The sequence below is a fragment of the Silurus aristotelis genome (genome assembly GCF_946808225.1).
Source record: "Silurus aristotelis genome assembly, chromosome: 2".
Lineage (NCBI taxonomy): Eukaryota > Metazoa > Chordata > Actinopteri > Siluriformes > Siluridae > Silurus > Silurus aristotelis.
In genome coordinates, this window is record NC_139575.1 from 18,119,240 (window position 1) to 18,146,182 (window position 26,943).

The 26,943-nt window shown below is 37.6% G+C and overlaps 1 protein-coding gene across 8 annotated transcripts in view; it reads right to left on the reverse strand.

Moving 5' to 3' along the window:
* Window positions 1-2,137: 2,137 nt before the first annotated feature.
* The window catches only part of rad18 (RAD18 E3 ubiquitin protein ligase), a 62,669-nt gene continuing 37,863 nt past the window's right edge, over window positions 2,138-26,943 (reverse strand). For 2 of the 8 annotated variants that reach the window (XM_083521221.1, XM_083521217.1), the window contains one exon: window positions 2,138-2,362. In XM_083521221.1, the coding sequence (XP_083377347.1) occupies window positions 2,335-2,362 (28 nt within the window). In that variant the 3' untranslated portion in view covers window positions 2,138-2,334. Of the gene's footprint in view, window positions 2,363-10,457; window positions 11,127-11,490; window positions 11,538-23,030; window positions 25,052-26,943 lie in introns of those variants that run through there. The other 6 variants (XM_083521220.1, XM_083521216.1, XR_014530221.1 and 3 more) reach the window with 5 other exon arrangements.

Consider the following 26,943-nt stretch of genomic DNA (forward strand, 5'->3'; position numbering starts at 1 on the left):
ACTCTTACTCTTAGCACACCAATTTATTAATAGAATTATATTAATGAGTCAATTACTGATTAATATTCATAAAAATTATTATGAGCCCAAAACCTTCTTTTCAATGACTGCAAAAAAATTGTGTTGTGGCAAGTTAGTGTCGGGAGTTTCTTCCATCATTTATTCCACTCAAAAAAATCTGCTTGCTGTGAACTGATGCTGAACTGTATGTTGGTGATAAGTAGATACCGGCAAGCTGCAATCAAAACAAGTTCAAAACAGAGCGCACACTCTGGCTTAGTAGTAACTAAGCCAAAGCAAAGTCTAACATCAAGGTGAAATACAATTTAAACAGAATTTTGTAAATCATATATTGGGCTGTCAGCTATATATTTTATAACACTGTTTTGTTTTGTTGGTTTGATCTAGTAAAACAAGCAGAACAAACATACAAATAATATGAATATATAAACTTCAGTTCGTATGACTTTGTGCTTGCTAGTGTGGATGTAGAGTAAGAAAGTGTAAACAGTGTTTCCACACTGCTGTTCCTGATAACTGTTCACATAGCAACACCCTCTTCTATATGTTGCTGCTGTGTTGGGAATAAACTCTGGTCAACTTTGCTTGTTACAGTGATCCTTTTCTTTTAGTCGATGGTGTAAAGGAAATAAATGTTGCATGATAACTGATGGGCTTCATTCAGTTAATGATTACCAATAAAGTGCACCTGCCTTTTCCAGCTGTATGTGAATCTTCCCCTGTTAACACAAAATCAGAGGCACACAATTTTATAGGATGTCTTTGGAGGTGAAAGCATTTAATGTTTCTTTTATTTGATCCTGGAGACCCAAACCTGTTCCAGAATGATGACCCCCCTGTACACAAAGCTATCTCCATGAAAATTCTTTACATGGGTTGGAGTGAAAGAATCTTGAGTGGCCTGCTAAAGAGCTCTGACCTCAACCTTATTGAACACCTTTTAAGATGAATTGGAACACTGACTGCACCTCAGGCCTCCTCAAACTCAATCAGTATCTGACTAATAAAGGGGCTGAATGAGCACAAATCTCCACAAGCACTCTCCAAAATCTAGTGATACATGTTCTAGTCTCCAAAATCTAGTGATACAGAAAAGTGAAGGTTATTTTAACAGCAAATGGGGACTAATGAGTTGTTCAAAAAGCACACAATAAAATCTAATGGTCACAAACTTTTGATGGCAAGGCAGGTGTAATAAACAGGCCTGAAAACAATACCGGTCTCGAAGGACTAGGGAGTAGCTTTCTCTGCCTTCGTTCCGTTTTTCATTTAATTATTTCAAGGGCTACCATTTGGCTTTAATAAGAGACAGAAATTAGAAGCACAGATCAGGCAGTACCTCAAGGCCAAAAGTACCATGTTCCTCAAAGCAAACACGTCAATCATTTCTACAAGATGTCCTGTTAGAATGCTTACCTTTGCTTGTTGTCTTTCTAAATATTCACCTAAATGCAGGTCCAAAGCTGTGTACAGCCTTCAACTTTTTGCAGATGTCAAACGCAAGGGGAAATATGATTCTTTAAGACACAGGGTCATTACTGATGGGAAAGATGAAGAAAGAGAAAAACATTCACTGAGAATCCCCATATCCTCATATCTGAATCTTTGGCTGGATCAAGACCAGTTTCCTGCTTGTACTTACAAGAAGCATGGAGTTAATCTTGTTTATCCTATAGGGTCAATACAAGGACTGCTAATCCTTTTAGCACACACAGAAAAGTGCATCAAGCAGAAAAAGACAACGGTCTGATAAGCAAACAGTAAGAAGAGGCCAAGGGATTTGCAGGCTCAGCTAGAAATAAGCCAAACAATATGGGTATCCATGCTGTGTGAATTAATACTCTTTTAGATTTTTAAACTCAAATTGCAGTGTACAAGCAGATAAAAAGGTTTTGATGATAACCAGTAGCTGGTTATTCTGCACAAAATCATCTGTTCATATTTGTGCTTCTATGCACGGTGACATTTTGCTAATTTTTCTGTGTTTGTTCTATTTTAATTATATGCCTGGATGCTACCAAAATATTAAATTGAATAATTTCATTGTTAAAAGTAATAGTTTTAATAAGTAATGATTAATCATAAGTACAAAATTTACATGAAAACATCAGAAACATTTTTAATAGATTTTATTGTTCAAAATCTATGTACAAATCCCCCACTGAAATTAGAGGATTACAGGTAAAAGGTATAAAAGATCTATTTAGAGTTCATTTTAAATTGAACCCAGGTGTCACGCTGGTTCCGTTTCGCCTTGAGTGCAGTTTCCCTCGCAATAAGAGGATTCGACTCCCAGGAGCCTGGGGCTCTGTGCTAGCCTCTTGGACCGCTCTCTGGGACTCTGTGGAAAGAAAATCAGAGAGTTGACCTGTCTGGCCCAGCGGTAATACCCAGCTCTAGTGAGTAGAAGGAGATATAATCAAAGAAAAATGAGTGTTACAAAAAGGCAAAGAAACATCAAATGTCTAGACTTGAAAGGCTTTCACATCGACCAAAAGTATACTTCATATCGAGAAAAAAGTTAGTGTCCCCTTGAGTGGTTTCATTACACTGCCGTGCTCAATCGGTATCCTTTTTCCTGTGAAAGTCCGTCAATTATTTCACTACAGTCCCAGGCCAGAGGGCCAGGTTTTTCCATATCTCTTTAAAATTTAATTCAAGAGCGACATGATGGCTCAGTTGCTATCCTTGCATCCTCACAGCTCCAGGGTCTTTGGTTCGATCTTGATCTAAGGTTACTGTCTGTGCCTGGATTTTATGCATGTTTCGTCAGGGTTTTTCAGTTTCCACCCAGCTCATTGGTTACACTAAACTGTTCCAATGTGGTTGCGTTTCTAGATCCACCATGACTAAGAGAAATAAAGAAAGGTGCTTTTTTACTTCACATGTACTTTAGGACAAAGTGAAATTCTTTCTTCGCATATCCCAGAGATGTTAGGAAGCTGAGGTCAGAGCGCAGGTTTGGCCATGATGCAGCACCCCTGGAGCACAGAGGGTAAGGGCCTTTGCTAAAGGGCCTAAGAGTGGCAGCGTGGTGATACTAGGGTTGAACACCCAACTTTCAGATCATTAAATCCAGAGACTAATCCATTGAGCTCTTTATTAAAACACCTGTAGACCTACCGATTTCTACTAATTATCTAATCATCAGAAGTGCAAACTTCTGGCTAAGCAAAAAAAGACTGGGTTGTTCTCTCTGTAAAACTGTAATGACATGACAAGCATCTCAAAATACATGTCAAAATGTTCACCATCAGAAGATTAAAATACCAGAATCTGGCTTTACTTCTGTCAGCCAAGAAAAAAGCTGAGGCTGTAGTGGGCAAAGAACGCCTTGGGGATATTTCAAAGCATTTTACATAAATTTTTAATCAGTTACTAAAACCAGATCTCTTCATAAAAAAAATCCTCTACAAGTTTAGTTGCAGCCTGTTAATTTTTATTTTTTTCTTTATTTTTTACTCTTTAGCCTTCTCTCTGCTCAAGTGCTTCTGTGATCACTTGCAGAAATATTGAGCTGAATCACATGGCTCTCTTGAGAAAATTAATTGTGAAGGTAACACTACAACTAAGCGGCTTCGAGGTCAATAATCCATCTACATCATTTCCTGCAATCATTTCGAGCAAGACAACTCAAAGAGGCGTGATTGGAAAGGAAGTGGGATAAGAAGCAAGCGAGAGGCAGTCAAGTGAAAAAAACCTGCAGGAAGGCAATTTCAAAAGTAGATCAGCACACAGCACCTGTGGAAGATCACAACCTGTGAGGAGAGGTATTCTGGAGCAGAATTAACCAGCACATTCAAACATCAATTTACTAATTAATTCTGCGGTGTGTAGCAATATATGTGGATACACTTCATAACACTTTGCTGAAGATTAGATGTAAGGACTTGGCTGAGCTACCACATCCTCAGGGCTCAAGTGTTTGAAGTAAGGCTTCTGTCTCTAATAATCTGTGTGGATCAAGCCAGCTGTGAGCTACGTCTGCTTCTGGTCTCTTTTCTGAGGTTTGATTGTGTCTGACACATGCTAATACCTAATTTCATCAACTTATGCACTTTTACACTCTGTGACATTGAGCAGTGACTTTAATTCAGAGCTGTTTTTAAAATACACTACAACATGAGAACCAAGGCAGAAAAAAGTAGTGGCAATTCACCTTCCAATAAACTTGCTAATATTTAATGAGTGTTTAAGGATCCAGTCAGTGATTTATTATATACGTATGTATATCAAGTGTATTATATCACTAAGAAAACCTATATGTGCTAGTTTATGTTTAAACTGGTGTGTCAGTCATTTGAACACTTCTTAATGCCACATCTCGATTTAAAATTAGCAAGCACCCAGTGCAGCCAGATAATTCTCTTCTGAGAAAAAAACTAATAAAATAAAAAAAAATAAAAAAATAAACACAAAACCTATGTGGCATTTTAAAAACCCTACAGACATTAAAGTGGAATGAACACTGCTTGGGATTTTCCACAATGGAGTAAATGTATTGCAGACCTCTGGGAAAGGGTGGTAAACAAAATTGTTTTACAGCATTAAATTGTATGAATGGCTTGTTTTACACAGCAACAAAACATAGAAGCAAAAGCTCTTATAAATCAGGATGAGTCAAATGTCATACATTTAGTGCTGTAACTTGCCATTCAATGAGCCGAATAGCCTGCTGTTTAGATAAAAATGTAAAAGGGGTTAATACCAAACATTAGAAGCCTAACATTATTATAAACCACTGCACTTAGGACCATTCCCATTAATCAGAATTAGACAATTTGAGGATTGTGGAGAGAAGTGTTTTATTTAAAAAAATATATACATTTTCATGCAATTGCAATTATTGCACACCAAATCTGCACATCTAATAAACCTAAACCACCCATTCCAAAAAAATTGGGATGCTCTGTAAAAGTAACAAAAACAGAATGCAATTTTTTGCAAATCTCATAAACCCATGTTTTATTCACGATAAAACATTCTATTGTGGGAGAAAATGTACCTGCGAAGAATGATAATTGAATAACTGAAGTTTTAAAAACCTTTCAAGAAGATGGGATGCTAGTCTCACAGCTGGACAGAGTGGCAGTCTTCTTGGTAGCTGCACACGGGTAACAAGCTGCATAGTAAAAGCCACTAAAACCCACAGTGAGAAGGTGACTTCTCCTCTGCACCACACACCCTCTGACTGAGGACACTTTTATTACAACAGCTTTACTGCAGGGAAGCGAAGTGGCCTCACAAGTATGTTTTCATTACTCCTAGAATAGCTAAAGCTCTTTAAAGCCTCTCCTCAGGAAAACCAGGCAACTCGACTATTAATCAAAGTCGCCATGGAGGGCAACGTAACCGTTTGGAATATCATCTCTCTGTGGGCAATTTTCTGGGGAGATTTCTTTTAACAGATTAGCCAATAAGGTCAAATATTTTTCCAATCGGTTTGTAACAGTGGAACTAATCAATTTTGGCCATCTGAAATAGAACGTCTTTGAGCCGTGAGAGATAGCATGCCAAGGACTTTTCTCAGATGCTGCGATGGCAGAGTTAAGGAGACTGCAAATCTAAAGAGACGTGCATAAATTGAGCATGTCTGTGGATCGTCTATTTCCAAGCCTTTTATCAGACCAAAAGTCTCAAGACAGATGGGAAATTGGTTTGTAATCCACTGAATAAGTGAATAATGTTTTGAGATGATAATTTTCCTAAATACAATGCAATAGCATTTTATTTTTTATTCTAGTACATTTGAGGACCTTTAAAAGACAGCAAACAACATGTAAAACCCAAATGCAGTGACTTTACTTAATTTAAATCATCATCTTCTTTCGGCTTCTCCCATTAGGGGTCCCCACAGCAATCATCTGTCTCCATACCCCCCTGTCCACTACCTGCATGTCTTCCCTCTCCACATCCATTACCCTCCTCCTTGGCCTTCCTCTTTTCCTCCTTCCTGGCGGCTCTATTCTTAGCATTCCCCTACCAATATACCCCATGTCCCTCCCCTCTGCACATGTCCAAACCATCTCAATCGCACCTCCCTCACCTTATCTCCAAAACGTCCTACATTTGCCATTCTGTCGTTCCTACTGCACACTTTACTCCTGTCACACTGTCCTCATACATGTCCTGCACCACCCTCACATACTTCTCGGACACGCCTGACTTCCTCATACAATACCACAATTCCTCTCTCGGCACCCTGTCGTACGCTTTCTCTAAATCCACATTCTTCTGACCTTCTCTATACTTCTCCATCAACATTATCAAAGCAAATAATGCATCTGTGGTGCTCTTTCTCGGCATGAAACCATACTGTTGTCCACAGATGGTCACCTCTTCTCTCAGCCTGGCTTCCACTACTCTTTCCTATAACTTCATGGTGTGACTGATCAACTTAATTCCACTGTAGTTACTGCAGGTCTGCACATCTCCCTTATTCTTGAAGATCGGTACCAGCACACTCCTTCTCCATTCCTCAGGCATCTTTTCACCTTCCAGGATCTTGTTAAAAACTCCACTGCCATCTCTCCTAAACATCTCCATGCTTCTACCGGTATGTCATCTGGTCCAACCGACTTCCCACTCTTCATCCTCTTAAACCCAGCTCTCTTTTCCTCCCTACTAATCCTATCCACTTCCTTCTTCACCATCTCCACCTTCACCTCATCCAACCTTCTCTCTCTCTCTCTCTCTCTCTCTCTCTCTCTCTCTCTCTCTCTAATCAGTACAAATCCTTTTCTCCTTCCTTAGTGTCCAACTTCTCATACAGCTCCTCCATTACCTTTTTCTTGGCTTTTGCCACATCCCTCTTCACCTGCTGCTGCATCTCCTTGTACTCCTGCCTATTTTTCTCATCTCTCTGTCGATCCCAATTCTTTTTCGCCAACCTCTTTCTCCTTATGCTATCCTGCACTTCCTCATTCCACTACCACGTCTCTTTGTCTTTCTTTCTATTTCCAGATGTCACACCAAGTGCCTTTCTAGCTGTCTCCCTTATCACTTCTGCAGTAGTTACCCAATCATCCAGCACCTCTTCACCACCACCGAGCCCCTGTCTGAACTATTCCCTGAATCTCACACTACAGTCTTCAGTTTCCACCATATTATTCTTTTTTCAGTCCTCACTCTCGTCCTCTTATTCTTCACCTCCAAAGCCATCCTACAGACCACCATTCGATGCTGTCTAGCTACACTGTCCCCTGCCAACACCTTACAGTCCCCAATCTCCTTCAGGTTGCATCTCCTGCATAGCATATAATCCACCTGTGTGCACCTTCCACCACTCTTATACTTCACCCTATGCGCCTCCTTCTTTAAAATAAGTTTTCACCACTGCCATTTCCATCATTTTAGCAAAATCTACCACCATCTGCCCTTCCACATTCCTCTCCTTAAAGCCATACCTACCCATCACCTCCTCATCACCTCTGTTCCCTTCACCTACATGCCCATTAAAATCTGCCCCAATCACCAATCTTTCATTCCTAGGTACACCTTCTACCACTTCATCTAACTGAATCCAGAATTTTTCCTTCTCCTCCATCTCACTTTAAATATCTAAATTAAATTTGCGAGCAAAATACAGCAATAAATATATAAATCAAGTAAGGCTGAAATGATTCCTCAAGTATTTCGTATACAAAAAAACCCCTAAGACTTTGTTTAGTCCATTTAATTACACAAGTAGCATTGGGTTTCCCACCAGACCATAATTACTGATTCATCACCTGCTAAACTCTGAAATGCTCTGTACAGGTAAGACAGAAAACTCTGCAGAATGAAAATTGGAGAAACGGGAAGAAAACAGCGAGGGAAAGATTCATATGGAAGCGCGTTACCTCTAAATAAAAAAAAGTTTGCCTAATTACGAATTTTTTTCTCTCAATTCAGACTTAATTTCTCGCAATTCCGTATTTTTTTTAGCCAATCAGGCAGCGTCGGCCCCTCTGTAGTGCCAGTTAACTTTACACATTGAAAATGAAATGGGCTACAATCAACAGAATCGCATAGTATCAAACTAAGCCTGTGATCCCTGGAAAGATTGTCTAACAATCAACTCTGGGGAAGATGGAACAAGACAGATGAAGCAGAGGAGCCTCATTCATGCACCAACAGCTTCAGACTTCAGACCGACAACATGGTTACCGGTGGATGCACCAGAAATGTTGGATGTTTACCAGAAATAAAGTCTCAATTGCGAGAAATAAAAAAAGTTGAAATTAGGCAAACTATCCAAACAGAAAGTTTCCGAGGTCCCCTGGTGGTCTAGTGGTTAAGATGCAGCGCTCCCACCGCTGCGACCCGGGTTCGATTCCCGGTCAGGGAACCATCCCCAGCCACTCTTAGTGCCGGTCCCAAGCCCGGATAAATTGGGGAGGGTTGCGTTAGGAAGGGCATCCAGCGTAAAACATGTGCCAAATCAAACGTGCGGAGGATCCGCTGTGGCGACCCCTAACGGGAGAAGCCGAAAAGAAAGTTTTATCCAAACAGAAAGTTTCCAAAGTTTGGGATCATTTCAAACTAATAAATAAAGAAAACATTGTACAGTGCATTTTTTTTTTTTTTGTAATCTGAAATGTATTTTTAAATTTTAAATTCGTTTTTTTTTTTTATATACTTGTGTTTATATTTTATTGTAAGAGGATAATTAGATGCGTTTAGTTTTCACAGATATTCTTGTATGAAATTTCAGAAATAACGTTTTTTTTTAAATGATTTTCTATTGTATATTTAGCATTGAGCTTAAATAAAGAAAAACGTACTTCATATCTGATTACTTGATTATTCTTTGGAATAATTGGTAAAATACTCGATTACTAAAATAATCAATAGCTACAGCTCCTAATAAATAATATATAAATAAATAAATCTCTACAGGACTAAAATTCGTTTGTGTATTAAAGCTGAATCACAGCAGCTAGTTAACATTAGCTTCTGTTTAACACACATAATATTCAGGTTTTATGTAATGTGTTTTTATAGAAACAGCAATCATTTATCAGATCTCACCTAAGACATAAAATTCAGACATCAGTATCAGACTGAAAATAAAAGATCCTCAGATGAAAATTAACCCCAATATTGTGATGCTAATGTTGCCAACAAACCAGCAGAAATTGACCAAATTGAATAATTAATAGAAAAGACCAGTTACTTCAAGAAACAGAATTCGGCCTTCTTGTTTACTTTTAACTAAACGATGTATGAATTTGTGAACTTTCAGTAAATAAAACCATATGGCTTTTAGTCGCCATAGCAAAGTTCAAACACTGTAAATTTTACAGCTATATGATTACACATCTACCCCATCCATTGCCAAATCGAATGAGTAGAGTCCATTGATTGTGTGTAAAAACACGTATTTACTGTATGCACACACGTGTGAGCCTGTGTGCACACAATCAATGGACTCAATCTAACGCACGCATGCACTTATGCTTAATTTCTGCTTGGGTGGGGAAAATAAAATAGGTGATTATGAATAAGGACAATTACAAGAATGATTAAGCTCCTCCCACATGCACTCACTGGTTTAACTCCTCCACTGCCTTTTCCACCTCTCACCAGGCTGACGGTGTTCCAATTAACAGCTGTGTTAGAGGCTTTATGACACAAGCTGAAAGTAGCAGATAAGGTTCCTCAGTGAAGAAAAATTCGCCCAGGTGAAATCTCACCCAGAATGCGACACTAAGCGTTTCACATTTCACATTCACAACGCTTTCACATCCCCAGAGCAGACAGTTTAAAAGAAATCCTGACAATGCAGTTGACGTTCGGTCGCAGCAATGACTACATTAGCCTTTAGACTAATCTGAGATGGAGCAGGAAATATTTTACAAAAACAATGTTAGTCACCAGGAAGACAAATACATTCACATTGTAAAAAAAAATACAACATAAATTACAAATACAACACAAAAATAAAGATAATTAAAATCCAACCGAGGTAATAAAAATCGAGGTCTTAATACTGTAGAAGTGTCCGTCTCCATTGCCCCATGCATCATTAACAAAGGTCAAGATCTGCCTTCTGTTTTAAATTATGAATCTTTTTCTCAACACTCATCATTCTATTATATTAAGCAAAAAGTAAACTTGCAGCAATAATTAGGCCTGAGGTGATCACAGCAAAAATGTATACATAAAATTAATTTTATATACAAAATAATATAAATAACAAAAATGACAAATGAGTGCAACCTATGCTTTTGAGATAAGCAGCTTTTATTTGGCTAAAACATGCAGCCCAATAAAGTATATTGGTTTGTCAATATACATAACACTCATGGCAGTGCTTAGATTCACAGATTCAGGTAAAAAATTTGATGTGAGCAATTCTGTCAACAGATCTGCTTTATCTGAATCATGTTATGCAATTACTTTTTATGTGCTGAAAGAAATAACTGAAATGTAATACAAGTTAGTAGCAAAAATTCATGCTTCATGCAGTTCTCATAAAATGTTCTGTGACCTCAAATGATTAATAATATTAAATTAACACCTGGTAATACATTCAAATCAATGAATGAATAAACAAATAATTCCCTCAGTTCAGATTTACAAACTAACAAATTAGGTTTAAATGTGCAAAATTATATGTAGTTTCGTTACTAGGGCTTGTTAAGCAACAGAGTCGCAATTTTTTTTAAATTAACATTAAAAAGACATTAGATTCCAATTGACATTATTTATAAGAGTTTGAATTTGTTGGGTTGTCGGACACCAATGACCAATGTGAATATAAAGAAAGAAAGAAAAAAAGTGTTTGACATGACATCAGCAAAGAACCAGCGCTTTGTATAATTTAACATATAGAAACAATAGTGGGTGAAAATAAAAGTATAAACATGAAATTTCCTCTCACTGATAATCCTTGGTATGAATAGACTGTTTAAGTGAATATCAAGTGAATCCGTATTTTACTTTAGAAAAAACAAATCAAAATAATAATAAATATCTAAATAAATAAATCAAAGGTTAAGCATAAAAAAGCAGCCATGTTTTCCACAAGTTCAGCGCTTGAAAGCCCGGAGGTCGAAAGTCTAATGGCGCAAAATCCGAACCAAAGCATCGTATTTCTCCTGCTAGTGTACATGCAGTCACTTAATCAGAAAGAGAAAACAAAGATGTTAGCTAGACCTGCATAATTCTTAGCATATGATAGTGAGGACACTACAGCTCACAGCCAAAACATGTCAAGAGCATAATTACAATGTGCCACATCAAAACATTATTAGGAGAGCAGAATGATCCCCTTCATGGAATTTTCAATGCGTTTGCCTCCTTTAGCATATATTGATGCCTCGCCAAACATTTATGGTGATTACGACTACGCAACATTTACTTTGCTTGGGCTACTGAATAACTAATTAATCATCATTTATTCACCTCATTATTATTGAATAAAATTGCAAAAAAAAGAAATAAACAGGAAAAGTAGATTAGAAGTAGATAAGAATAACTTACACAAGTAGCTTCTTTATGGTCTTCAATTGAAAACGTCAGAAATGGAGCTACAACACAAAAAACATAAATGTTTATTTAGTATTTGTACAATGTGGAGGTTCAAACAGTGAGACAGGGCATCCTGCTGTATTAGAACTTCTAAACAGTGATCACCAGCCCTATTCCTAGAGATACAACCAGAATTCAGTTTTCGAAGCTAATCCGGCTAAGCCGATCCAAGTAATCAAGTAGAAGGATTTTGCTGGAGCAGGTGTGTGGAATAAGGGCTAAAAGCGATCTCTGCAGAACCAGAGTTTGGGTCACCGCCATAGGGAGCTACGAAAGGACAAAAATGCCATCATGAGACACAAAGTAAACACACATCGAAAGTGTTTGGAATGAAGCCGTCCGCTTAGATTAGTGTGTCTCAAGTGTTTTGTGGTTCTTCAAATGCTAATCTATAGTAACAAAGAAGGGGCAGGCGGAGCCATTATCCGAGACGGAGGAAGATGAAGGAGCTGCCGTAGCAGACAAAATTAGTCGATGATGGACTGCAGACATGAATGCTTTCCATTAGCACTTTCATCAATCAGTGCTCAAGCGATCAAGAGAAGTGCCTGTTTTCCACAAAGCGCTGCTCTATGCAATGCCATAAAAACACTAGTATAAAGATAGAAAAATATACTGAGCAGTGTTAAGGCACTTTCAAGTAATGCAAGAGTTACACAAACACAAGTTCGCAACAATCAATCACCTTCTGAATGTGGCACGATTGAAAAAAAGAACAAGGGGGCGGGTCTAACTCCAGGTCTGTGTGTGTGATGATTACAATATTGTGTTGCACTAATGAAAAGCACACAAATAGAACAAAGCCACTTTCAGGCCAGGTAAAGCGAGGAAATTGCAAAGCTGGAGGTGGGGTGGTGAGCGAGGAGGCATCGCCACCCCAGTAATGAAAAGCGAGTGAAAGCAAAATTGAGGCAGGGAAAGAAAAATTGAAAAAGTCTTCCTATAAAGATGCAGTCACTCTGAAAGCATCAAATGATAGAGTATACATATACTGTTACAATACATTTTTGTATAAGTCATGCTTTTCCTTATTCACATGCTACTCTATTATTCTGTCTTTTTGCACATTTTCTCTTTTTTTTTTATATTCACTCACCATCTCTCTTCCTCTCAGTAATTCAGCTCTGAAATCAGTGAGTGAATTCATTTTTGATGGCAAAAAAAAAACCCCACTTACAGACATATACAGTTGTAATAAAGTATCTCCCTTTTCTTTTTTTTTTCATTCAGAAATATACACCTACAAACGCACATAATTTTCCGATGTTAGATATTAGATATTACTAAGCACACACACCTGCCTGGTCATGACCCTGCAACATATAAGCCTACAGGAGTACTGCCTCACCATGGCCATGAAATGAAGATGCAGAACCAGACTTAATTAATCAGTGACAGTCTGCATTTATGATCTATTTACTTTTAGCACTTTCATGCCTCATACACCTATATATCCTATCCTATCCTGTAGGAGACATTCGTCTTCGAGAAATAGCGAGTCATCCAGACAACGCACACATACAAACGACATCAAAGAACATCCCATGACATCCAGATCTGCAGAAACAGCAGAACACAGAATACTTGTTAGGGAGCAAAACCTAGCATGGAGGATGATCAAAATAAAGCCAGGGGAAAAAAAATTATTTACAGACTGAGACTTGCAAGAAAACAGGAAATTAAAAGTCCACACATGAGCAGCTTCACACGGGTGCATCGGAAATGTGCCACGACCAGAACGCTGTAATACGCTAGCGGTCATGTTGTTAACAGCGTAACAGTGAAAACTTACAAACTGTGTAAGCAACATGTTAATTATGAATAGATCCCTGGGGAATGCCTGTGCTGATGAATACCAGAGAACTGTTGTCAGTCTGTCTCTCAGGAACATTTTAGATAAACACCAACATACACTGTTTAGGGAAGAAGAACTAAATCAGGACAGGCAACAGTCCAATCTAGTGGGTGAAAGTCCAAGTTAACACAAATCAGGAGTCTGATCGCAATACAGTACTAGTTTCAGCAAACAGATTATACAGTTCCAAGTAATTCACTCCTGCAAGTACTTTCCCAAAGTAAACAGACACAGTGAAAAACCTAAGATTAAATTAAGACAGTCACATTGTAGGTCTGGCCCAGGTGAATTTCAGTTTACGGGCACCTTCTGTGTAGTGAGAGAAAACAAAAATAAGTTGAATCCACCAACTCAACCTGGTGTAGTTATCAGAGATTTTTAAAGACAATTATGCCAAGGTTCATCTGTATAACCCCATTTTTATTTATTGCCTATAGACCCTAGTAACATAAAGGCACAGTTGCTTGCAGTCTGAGACAGCAATTGTAAACATTTCCTTATTACCTGACCAAGGAAAATGGATGGATTTTGAATGTAAAATAACTGATGCAGAGAATATGGTGATTTTAATAAATGGCCCGAAGCACAGGTTGATGTAACATTAAAATGAGAACTATAACGAGAAATATAACAACAGCACAATAATTTAACACCAATGCAATTACAATGCACTACACATCAGGTGGTTGTCCCCTGTTTTCAATCATGTAATGCCCACCTAGCTATGGATTAATTCGGCAACTTAAACTCAATCCTATTGGCCACCATTTACAGGACAATATATATACTAGCAACAATATATTGGACCTTTAACTTAAAATAAACTAAACTTTGGTAGAAAACTGTACACTCATTTATCAAACATCTTAAAAGCTGCTTTAACTCAAATTTTACATTTAACTCAACTCAAGCTTTGTCATCATTCTTTCACATACACAGTATACAAAAAAAGAAATGCCATTAATACAGACCAAGGTGAGAGTAACATTATACATAAATAAATAAAGAGTTGACATAGCAGAGTTAAGGTGCGATACATATGAGGTAGATGTGATTGATATGAGGTTGGGATGTAGGTAATGTAAAAACAGATTTAAGTAAAGTTCTAGTGCACAGTCAGTGACTGCGTGCAATGTCTAGTATGTACAAGTGTACACAATGTATAAGTGTGTAATGCTTAACAGAATGGACAGATGTCTAAGGTGCATTTTTAATGCTTAGTAAAGTGGCTGAATGCGAGTGTGTGTCAATGTCCATTCATATCCATAGTGCACAATTAAGGAGGAAAATGCAAGGTCATGGGTGGCACCAGGGTGTTTAGGGCTCTGACAGCTTGGGGGAAGAAGCTGTTGCAGAACCTTGTAGTGTCTGATGCTAGGGTCTTGAACAGACTGTGGAAAGGGGTGAGAGGGATCCTTCACAATGGTAGAGGCTCTGTGTACGCAGCATGTATTAAAGAGGTCCTCAATAGAGGGAAGGGAGACCCCTATGATCTTCTCATGACCGTCCTCACTATGCGCTGTAGGGTCTTGCGTTCTGAGGTTTAGCAGTTTCTGAACCATACAGTGATGCAGCTGGCCAGGCCGCGCTCCATAGTAAATCTGTAAATCGTTTAATCGTCATTGCAGATGAGGCCCACTACTGTGTTTGGATTCTGACTTTGCCATACAGTCGTGGGTGAGCAGAGTGAACAGCAGTGGGCTTAACCTGTGTTCAGTGTTATGGTGCCTGATGTTCTGCTGCCGATGCGCACTGACTGAGGTCTCTCTGTCAGGAGGTCTAGAATCCAGTTGCAGAGTGGAGTGTTGAGTACCAGGAGAGAAAAGTAGATAAAGTTTCCCTACCAGTTGCTGAGGGAGGATTGTATTAAATGCTGAGCTGAATTCTGATATATGTGTCCTTTGTGTCCAAATGTGAGAGGACAGAGTGCAGGGTGTAGAAGATCATGGGGGGAGTGGTTGGAACAGTATGCAAATTGGATTTAGTCCATTAAGGTGGGCAGAGCAGAGTGAATGTGCCTCTTGACTTGACGCTTAAAGCACTTCATCATAATGGGAGTCAGTGCTACTGGACATTAATCATTAAGCCACTTACTGTTGACTTCAATTCAAAAGCTGGATTTATAAAACATAGTTTTGGTTTTAAAATCGGATTAGCTGTGGTGGATTTAAAGTCGTAACAATAAATAAATAATTGAAACTAATCAAATCATTATCATAAAGCTCTGTTCTCCTGTTTCACGTTGTACCAAAGACCACTCTTACGCTCAATATATTCACTGCAATTTACTCATTTTAGGTGAACCAGGATCTACATAACCATCTCATAATATAAGCAGTATCCTATAATACTTTCTATTTAGTGATTATACATATACATTCTACCCAGAGTTTTGCAGAATTCTCCTATAAGCCTATCGTGTATTACTGGTCACATTCTACCATGCATAAATGTAAATAATTCATCTGAATTGCTTTTCTGATGTGCAAATATAAGAAGTTCTAATCTTAAGTCACAACACAACAACAGCAACAAAGCTTTTATTATTCAGGAGTCAGAGGTTTAGACAGCAAACTGAATTATGCATGAGGAGCTGAAGATCTTCTACTTTATTTTAGCTAAGGCCAAAAAGAAAGATTCCACTGGACGGCGCAGCGTCTCCTGCAGTTCAGAGCAACTTGAATTATTGCACTTTCAGGATTGGAACACGGTTCAGTTTGGAGCGTTTATGAAATGGCAACGAACCACATGGAAAACTTACACATGCTGAAATAATAATATATTAGTAACGAGATATATGACGGTTCAAGCCTACTAGTGTTCCAGTTTATTTATTTTTTTTAAGTGTTGCACAGAAAGTGCTGGATATAAGCAGTAGTTCTTAGTTGAAAGAATACTAATAAAAATCTTAATTATTGTATTAATATCTAATATCAAATAAGGGATATTGGATATTAAATCCAGTAACAAATGGCAAAGATTGAAATAAAATTAAATAAAAAATGGGTCTTTCTTTTATGGAAAATTTATATTTTTCCTTTTTTTTTTTACACTTTAAAATATTGACTTTGTAAGTGATTTTTATGTAAACACAATTTACTTGCTTTAGGTAAATAACATTTAATTGTGCTGAAACTGAAAATGTCAGTAGCAATACCTGTATAAGGCAGAAATGAGTTGTCTCGTTATATCTGAAGTAATTATATGCATTTTTATACTGCATCATACATGTATACAACTCAAGAACACATTCCAAAATCCAAAACAGAAATCAAGAGGTGCCATTGTGGCAAATATGTCTCACTGATAAAGCATTTAAGTAAACAGAACTGTGAATAAAAGGACACAATAGAGTTGGGAGGGAAAAAAAAGAATAAAATAAAAATAGGATTGCATGCAAACAAATGGCCATAGAAGGCAAAAAGGCAGGTGCGTGGTTACACAGGGTGGTTAATTAGATGCAAATTTATTGAAATAGAACTGAGTGAACAGATGTGGGCTTGGCTTTTCGTCCAGCAGAAATAGACCAAAGACGATTTTGAGGAAAGGATTTACAAAACTTGGGAGCTATAATGCTCTGCCACATACTAAAGCCCAATGAAAACAAAGCACCACAGTCAACCTAAAGGATTTAAGTGTGAGTGCAGGGTTACAGGGATGCAGATGGTCAGCAAATGTATAACGTGCAGACACAACTGTTGATGAAGGTTTGGAGAAAGAAGTCATAGTTAGTGAACTGTTGTGTTTATAATTAGAATTCAATACAAACTCTAGTCCTACTTGTTATTGAATCAGTACGCCTAAACTACCATTGAGACACTTTAACCCTGTCTGGAGCAATTCTAAAAACGTTATGATTATTGAAACAATGATAATTCCATATAAAAAAATATACATTTTCTCATTTTTGAGATATTGTGCGGATGAGGACCTCAGAATGCATTACACTTCCAGCACCTATTGGCAGAGGCATAACAATGACAAGAATACAAGCACTTTCAGACAATTTAAACTGGACTCCTTCAGGGTCAATACACAGATTAGGATGAGTAACTAACCAACAAATCAAATGTGATTTGTTTCGTCAGTGGAAAAAAACTGGATCTCTTCCAGATCCTAATAAACAGTTGTGGAAAAACAACATATCAGGGCTAAAACTGAAAATGAACGGAAAAATTACTTAACCAAAAACGGCATATTTGAATATCTTAATGGTTTCAACAACAAATCGTTGTTCAGGAAATTAGCAAGAATTAAACAAATACATTTATAGGGCTCATGTGCCACTATTTACTTGTTTTATTTTGCTGCAGTGAACTGTAAGGGGGAGAGCAAGAAAGATGAAAAATCACTACTATAATCTTTATGTCCACAAAGCCAAAATCATGATAATGATTTAAACGTTTTGACATAAATTGAACACACAACAAGCTAACATATCAGAGGAACAGAAAATATATTTTTTAAATATTGTCTGGATCTCTATTTTTCCATGATAAATCTATCAGTCACACCTGATGCAGCTCATCAACAAGCTCATAAATGAAACTAGGATTGATAAAGCAGGGAGAGATCTACAGTATGTGCTAAATTCTTGCTAATTTGATCATTAAGCTTAATGATTTGTCATTAAACGCTTGGACTTATTTAAATATTTATTTTGCCTTGAAATATAAATCCAACTGTGATCAGTATAACAGTGAAAGCTCAGGACACGATGGTGAACTATGTACCCAAGGAGCAGTTAAATGTAAATTATGAGTTCACAGAAGACATCTCCAAGAAGTTCTCCAAGTGACCAGAACAGTGGGGGATTTACTGTAGAATATCTATAAAAGGTTGTATATCTAAGTCTGGACATGAACCATTAAGGGTAATACAAGCCAAAAAAAGACAGACCAAATATGGTGCAAAGAGAACACAAGGCCAAAAGTCAAAAACAGGTAATGTGTTAAGGAGCCACAGATGATTAGTCTTAGTGCTGAAGTGGTGATGAAAATCTGATTGAAAGTGTTCAAAAAGATATCTGTTCCCTGCACTTGGGTGGCATTGCTTCTTTCCAAAAGGTTTAACGATCAGAAGTGAGTTCTAGATTGGCCGATAGATATTTAGATCAGCAGGATCTAAATCCGATTTGTTGTGACTGCAGCCGTTTTCAGCATTTAACAGCACAGAGCCTGAGGCAAACGATGTGTTAAGAGCCATTTTATAGAAGGTTTCTTTAAACAAAGCTATATTGGCATAGTCAGGGATTGCATCGCTTCTTATAGTCTCAATTCTGTGCCATTCATAAATCTAAATAATATGAATAATTGTTGTTTGTTTTTTAATTGGTGTGAGTTCCTGCAGGACATTTGTTATGTGTTGTGAAAAATTTAATGTATAATCAGAAACCGTGGGCTGAAGTGTTTACAAGGGAAAAAAAATTGGTGATAGGTTATTAATAAATAAAAAAAGGGTTCTGGTACTTTATTACATTAACTATGGTGGAACAACAAAGCGAGTAGGCGGCACAGATTGTGATGGACAAGTTATACCATGCATACCAGTAAGGTGTTTTGATTTTTTTTTTTCTTTCTTTCTTTTTTTTTTTTTTTTAAACACACTGCTGAATTGAAGGCTTGAAGCTCGGGAGTGAATAAATAAAATAAAAGATGATTACTGCATAATTTTGAGCAGGTGCAAAGCAAATCTATGAGTAGGGAAAAGAAAAAATCTGAGAGGCATAAACAGCGACACTGCTTAGACTAGGAGAAGAGACTGTGGAAGTATGTGACAAGGACAACAAGTCGAAAAATGTACATGTTGAAAATTACGATGGCCTTACATTCAAGCGTGGCCATGAAATTTGACAGTATAATCCTGAATAATAAAATCACTTAACTGTAACAGGGGAGGATAACGCAGACGAGAGTGAATAGTTTAACAAACCAGAGCATCCCAATGTTACATACTATATATTAGTACAACCCTAAAAGCCTGATGAGGCTTTAAACAGGTTTAGGTGTAATTAAGAAGCAGCATATCCATTTAAATGTTAAGGATTATGTATGGGATCTATGTATTATGTAAGTTTGTTTTTTTTGGTGAAACACAATTTAACAGAGCAGAACAGACATTGTGCTCGGTCTTCTCACAGTAGGAGAGATCGCTAGGGAGAGCAAGCTGCCCTTTCTGCATAAATGATACACAACAAACAAGAGAGAGATTGAGAGCTGTTAAACAACTGTGCAACTAAAGCTGGCAATCCAGTTTGCAAAAAACAGCAGCTGGTCAAGAGTATCTGTGAGTCCGATACACTTGAAAGTGGCCGAGTGTTTACACCTTGAAGTTGATGCTACAGAGTACAATTGAACGCTGTGACAATGATTTTGCAGGCCAGTAACTTTGCACAAGCACTCTATTATAGCCTAATTGTTTGTCCACTAAAAAGTGAACCGCGGGGGTTACGTTCTAAGACCCGCCACGAGTTCAGAAAATCTGAGAATTTTGGACGCACCCATATGGTACCTTAGTGAATTCATCTAGACATTATGTCACTTTAAAAATGTGTACAGAATTTGACCAAATACACAGTTTAAAATCTTATTCCTAACATTTCTGAACATTCGGACCCGCTGCGGATTCCCACGAATTTTAAGAAAATCCGGAACTTGCTGTTAGTTAGATTCCAAATGAGAACCAGTGAATTTTCCGAACCGCAAATTCAAAATATCAGGTGGTTGACTGTACACTATATGGACAAAAGTATTGGGACACCGGACTTTTTTCAGCCATATGTGGTTCTTCTCTAAACTGTGACAACCACAACACGCAATTGTATAGGATGTCTTTGGCTGCGGCAGCCTGTTCCAGCATAACAATGCGCCTGTGCATAACGTCAGCTCAATGAAGATATCGTTTACATGGGTTGGAGTGAAAGATGTTGAGTAACCTGCTATAGAGCTCTGATCTCAGCCATACGGAACACTTATGGGGTGAACTGGAACGCTGACCTCTAACTGAAAGCTGCACCCCGGGCCTCCTCACCACATCCCAGAGTGGAGATTATAAGCACAGCAAATGTAAACTAAATGTGGAATTGGATGTTTAAACTCCAGATATCTCACATACAATGCTAGAACACGGTACCTCACAGGAGCCGTAGTTACTAGTAGTGCTGTGACAGACCCACCCATCAGGAGACTGATATGGGAAAGACAAACCGCCACAAGAAACTGTCAAACGTTGCTGGAAAATTGGGAGGCTCATTCATCATCCGTGCTGAAAAGGTGTTGCAGCACATCGGGCGGCAGCTCGGCAGTGGATCGGCTTCAGAAAATAGTGATGGAACGACACAGAGTCGCTCAATCACATCCAGTTCAGACACAGAATATAAACATAAGTTAGAGCTGATAAAAAAAAGTGCTGATACTCTTAAAGAAGACCAATCCTGTTAAATAAACTCGTGCACATGTGTGTCTCCTGTGACAATTCTGGGATTTCGTGTGAAAACTCATTAAGTGCAATAAAAACACAAGCAGCAGAAATTCAACAAGCTGAAATAAGAACAAACACTTCTATTTTAATAGAAATTTCTTTAAAATAGTATTAGCATACAGTCACTGTTCAACTGAAGGTAATTAATTATATATTTCTACAGCAGTGCACACGGCCATCCAATAATAATACTTTTTGTTGCTGCTTTTAAAGAGTATCTTTAACAAACTCTTCTAAACCAGACTGTCCTCAACCCTAGAGATCTAAAATAGATAGAAAGCATGAAGAATTAAGGACTATATAGACAGCATGCTTATTATTGTTGAATAGACAGTGTATTCACTGACAGTGGTTGTGCAAACACTAATAACTGCCAATCATGTCATAAACACACATGCTAAATCTATATTAGCACTATATAACACCCTGTCTGAGCTGGGTGAAAAACAGATCAAATAAAAAGACAGAATGAACAGCAAATGTGTTAACTATGTCACAAACTGTATTTAAAGGATCCAAAGTCAGTGTACAGTTCATTATATATATATATAAAAAAAAGTTGATTTGGCATTGGAACAGAAGAATCCTTTTCAGCAATCACAGTAATTGGACAAATCCCATTGCATAATCCTGCTTAAAGCCAATGTGATTATTTCCAATGGCTAACAAGCACGATAAAGTGCAGGGTAAAGAGATAAACCTCACTGTTATGTGATTCCAAAGCCTGTTTTGTGGTCACTAACAAACTATTTAGTGTACAGCACTGAAACTCAAATACTGTAGACCACAACCACACAGCATTAAATGGATCCTCTGTGATTTTTTTATGCATTTTGATATGACCATAATAACTGATTAGTTAGCAGTATTGTAATAAAATGAAGCATGCGGCATTCAAATGCCAATGAGGCAGTTAAAGAAACAAAAATGCAACACTGGAGAATAAGAATAAAAATGGAAAGCAGGTAAAAACCTGGAAGTGTGAATGTGAATGAGGGAATATGCCAAATAATGATTTTAATAAAAGCACATACAACAAAGTTTCAAAATTCAAGTACATAAATATGAAATTCTAAAATGCAACATATACGCAGTGCCTGTCAAATGTTTGGAAACACCTATTCTTTTATCTACCGTATTTTCCAGACTATAAGCCGCTACTTTTTTCCCACGGTTCGAACCCCGCGGCTTAAAGAAGCAGCTTATTTATGGATTTTTCCTGGGTTTTTTCCGGGTTTCACAAACTTCACGCCAAAAAACTGAGCACCATAACATTAGACCAATAAAATTGCCGAACGGGTTCAGGTAAGCCAATGAAATTCTTTATATTAAATCAGATGCGCGCCCACTGAATCGGGCCGCAACACATCATAAATATGAACGATGTTCCTCTGACGTTTGATCTGCCGCTCACTCGGACTGTCAACAGAAAATGCGAATCATTCGTCACGCTGAAAACAACCGGGCATGAAAAAAAAAAACGCACTTCACCTCTGTCCTGAGCTGCACGGCATCAGGAGAAAAGCTTCACCGATGGTGATTTTTAAACGCACAACGATGCCAAAAAATAAACTCCCGAGAGAAATAGTTGTAAAAGGAAGGAGGAAGACAGTGAACAATGACTTTCTTGGTCGGCTACTGTTTAGATACAAGCCGTTGTAAAGTATTTGAGTCAGGTTGAAGGGAGAGCTCACTAACTCCAGTTGCAATAAAATCATATAAGCACAGACAGGTTTCCAAAACTCGTGCTTTATTTTTCTTGGCAACAGCGTTACGGGTTAGTCAAAGAAATGAGCATCCGAAAATAATAAGGACATATTCCTCAGTCTTGCACATATGCAGTGATACCGGAAAAAATGCGGTGGCAGGCTATTCCCAAAATACCGCTCTGCTCTTAAAGGAGCCACAAAATATTTCACCCGTTACACCGTATAACAGACACTGTCTTTCATTAAAGCCTGTGTAAAGTTCATTAGTTTCAGTGTAGACAGGTGCGGCTTATTTATGTTCAAAATAAAAATCTTTGTAAAATTCAGTGGGTGCGGCTTATATTTGAGTGCGCTTATAGTCCGGTAATTAAGGTAGTTGTTTTATCTTTTATATACAACAAATTAAGTAACTTAACCATTATTTTACATAAAAAAATCAACAAGAAGAGTAGGTTTAATAAGGATTTATTTATGTTATTAAATAAATACATGTAGCTACATTGCACTTTACAAGGTTCTGTTTGAAGAACATGCAAACTCATTACATAAAAGTTAACTGGTGAAAGGAATACTGAACCAACATGGCTACTATTCCAAACTTGAATGCATTCAATTCTGTCTGGCTTGCAGCTTATTGAACTATACAAAGCATATGTCCAAAATCAGCAAGCAGTATTTAGAGGTATATAAACAGGCAGCTAGAGTGTTAGCTATCACGGATTGGCCTGCCCAGTCACCAGACCTAAATCCTGTTGAACTGCTCTGGGATGAACTGGATCACAAACCCAGAAAGGAATATTCAACTAACAAAGAGCACCTCTGAAAAGTTTTACAAGAGACATGGCAAAGTATTTCAGCTGAGTGTTTGAAGAAAGGAACCATCCAGGTGCCAAGTGTGTGTAAAGCTCTTATTCATGCTGATGAGGGATTGTTTTATGAAAATAAAGTTTAACATTTTTTTTTATATTTGTTTGGTTAAAGTAAATAAACATACTGTTTAATTATGTAGTATGCTTCATATAAACCAAAAGAAGCATGCATGTTTTCTGAATTACTTAATTCTTCAAAAAGTTAGTTAAAGTCATAGTTTTAGGGTGATGCAGATCACAAGAACAGACTGGGCACGTGGCTGTTATTTGGGTTGTGTATCTTGAAAAACCCGTGCTTTATTAACGTTCGCACACGACACATTGCAGCCGTAATTGATGTGGTGGTTATAAACAAGATATCGACTGTGCGAAACACAAGCGCTGGTGCACGAGGAAAAGTCCATATGCACAAGCATCCGAAACTGCTTCTTAACTATTGCGCCTGCTTGCATGAACACTCTTTGTTTTCTTTATGCCGGCAGTGTGCAGGCCCAAACAGACTGACTGGAACTTCAAATATCATTAGCTGCCTGCCAGTGTTACTAAAGTTACATGTTCTCTTCTTTTTCATCACGCCTCTTTACCAGTTGTTACAGGCTAGCCTTCGCATTCCTGGGCTGTTAGCACATTGTCTTTTAGAAATCTGTGTTTTTTGTTGACATAGTTGTTTTTACATTAATTCAATGCTACAAAAAATAAGTTGCCATTCCCTTTTAAAACCATTAGTAATTCTTTCTTGTCATTCTAAAGAACAACAAATCATGCTGCCTAATTTTAGATATGTATATATCATTTTTTAGATAACATTTGTTACACTTTTGCATCACCATATCACATTATTTAGCAAGTTATGCTATTTTATTCAATCTTGTGTGTGCACACTGCTCGGGCAGAACATTAAATGCACCTGCCTTATATTGTCTAGTTCCCCCTGTACTGCCAAAACAGCTTTGATCCATTAGGGCATGAACTCCACAAGACCTCTGAAAGTGTGCTGCGGTATCTGGCACCAAGACGTCAGCAGATCCTTTAAAACCTGTTGCATAATGGAGCACTTATGGATTTGACTGGTTTGTCCAGCAAGTCCCACAGATGACTTGGCCTTCAAATGCCAGCTTTAAATCCCATAAAGCAACACTTGTCATGTTCCCTAAGCCATTCTCGAACAATTTTCACTGTGGCATATACTGAAAAACACCACTGCCATAAGGGAATACTGTTGCTAACTTGGGCTGCAACAATATTTAGGTAGGTGGTATGTGTCGCATACCATACAAATGCCAGGACCCAAGGTTTCCTAGCACAACATGGGAGAAAAGTGAGAGGGGACAATAAGAAAACGAGAGAAAGAATAAAAAAGAGGAAAACACTACACACACTTAATTCTATTCCCACTGACTAAAATACAACCATCACCAGCCTTGGGCTTTTATTTACAATCTATCCTATTATAGATCTCCCAAATCTTTACTATTGCACTTCTGGGTGTCAAACTGCATGTTTTCATCCAAATTCTTGTGAAAAAATGTTTCGGATCAGCACAGAGATGATGAGATCATATTTTCCTTTTTTCTGTACCGCTCTCTCTGCCTCTGCACTTTCTGTAAGAAAAAAGAAGTGTCTTTAGAAAACAGTGTTAGTAATAGTCAAAGAAAGCAGCCAATGTGTGGTACAAACAAACAAACAAACAAAAAAAATGACCTTATTTTTTTATTCATTAACCTCGGCTTTATCAGTCTACATCTTATAAAATACTGCACTTGTAAAACAACACAAATTCTAAAACCGAGTTAAACATCCAAGTGCTTCATAGAACACGAATGCAAATAGCATCAAATAAAGCCAAATTGATCTGCATAAAATTTCCACTTCTCCACTCCAATTTCCTTTGCCACTATAATGAAAACCCTGCAGAGTAAATTAAAAACGGATTTGACAATTATTTCCTTCAGAAATACAGCTGGAAAACTGGTTTTACTGAGAAAATGAGGCCAACTTAAAACTATTTTTAATGTGTGGAAAATAAGAGAGGGGGGAAAAAAAAAAACACTACTGAATGCACATATACGAAAAGAGCAGAATTTCAGTATGATTAGGTTCGACGACATCCCAAAAAACACAACTGTGGTGGCAATACTAGGTCTATTGATGTCTTAAGGTAGACAAAGCTCACAATCTATCAATCTGTCATTTCTAGGGATGCTGAAGAACAGCTCTAAAAATCCATCTAGTGTGTGTAAAGCTCTTATTCATGCTGAGGAGGTATTGTTTTTATTTTTTTTATATTTGTTTGGTTAAAGTAAATAAACATACTGTTTAATTATGTAGTATGCTTCATATAAACCAAAAGAAGCATGCATGTTTTCTGAATTACTTAATTCTTCAAAAAGTTAGTTAAAGTCATAGTTTTAGGGTGATGCAGATCACAAGAACAGACTGGGCACGTGGCTGTTATTTGGGTTGTGTATCTTGAAAAACCCGTGCTTTATTAACGTTCGCACACGACACATTGCAGCCGTAATTGATGTGGTGGTTATAAACAAGATATCGACTGTGCGAAACACAAGCGCTGGTGCACGAGGAAAAGTCCATATGCACAAGCAAAATCATTTCCCGCTCTCTATCTGTCATTTCTACGGATGCTGAAGAACATCTCTGAAAATCCATCTAACTGTCTGATTGCCTTTAAAAAGCCTTTAGCTTCACACCTACATAAACTGAAATATAGTTTTTTTCCACATCAATTAACCAAAACTATCCAGAAGATCTATTATTTACCTGCAAAAGTTTTTTTTTATTTTTTTTTTTTTTGAGAATTCGTTTTAATTCCACTCAACATACCTGATATACCTCTACATTAGCAAGATAGTCAATGAAAAAAAAAAAACATTACTGCCCAAATTGAAAGAACGATAGTAAAAAGTCCATCCGTGACAGGCTCTGTCTCACCACCGGCTCGATCTCATTTAGACATGAGAATCACCGTTGTTCTGACTAATACCTAGATCAATCAAGATCTGTGAGAAAGTCCTCAATGACTAATCCAGTCAGCCCTGTTGACTAGATTTCCTTTAATTAGTTTTATGATGCCATGTAAACATTATTAAAAGTATTAACGTGATGACTCGTTAGGGATTTAGTTGGGATTTAGACAGATTGTATTACCTCTGTGTTTATAAAACGCTCTCCTTATTATATATGATCCGTTATCTAAAAGCTAGTTAAATATATTACACCCCAAACAAATTCCAAAACAAAAAACAGCGATGTAGGTTACACACCATCCCAAAAGGGAAGCAATCCATCTTAGCTTGATGACTTTGATCAATTATGCAAAGATATTCCCTAAAGTAATTATGTCGTATAAACAGGTCGATGATTCCCACAGCAAGAGGAACTGTGTCCAAGGCTTACTTCCATTAAAGGGACTGCAGGTCACACATCTTCAGCTGCACAGTGCATTGTTTCCGAAACAGTGAATAAAATAATCAAC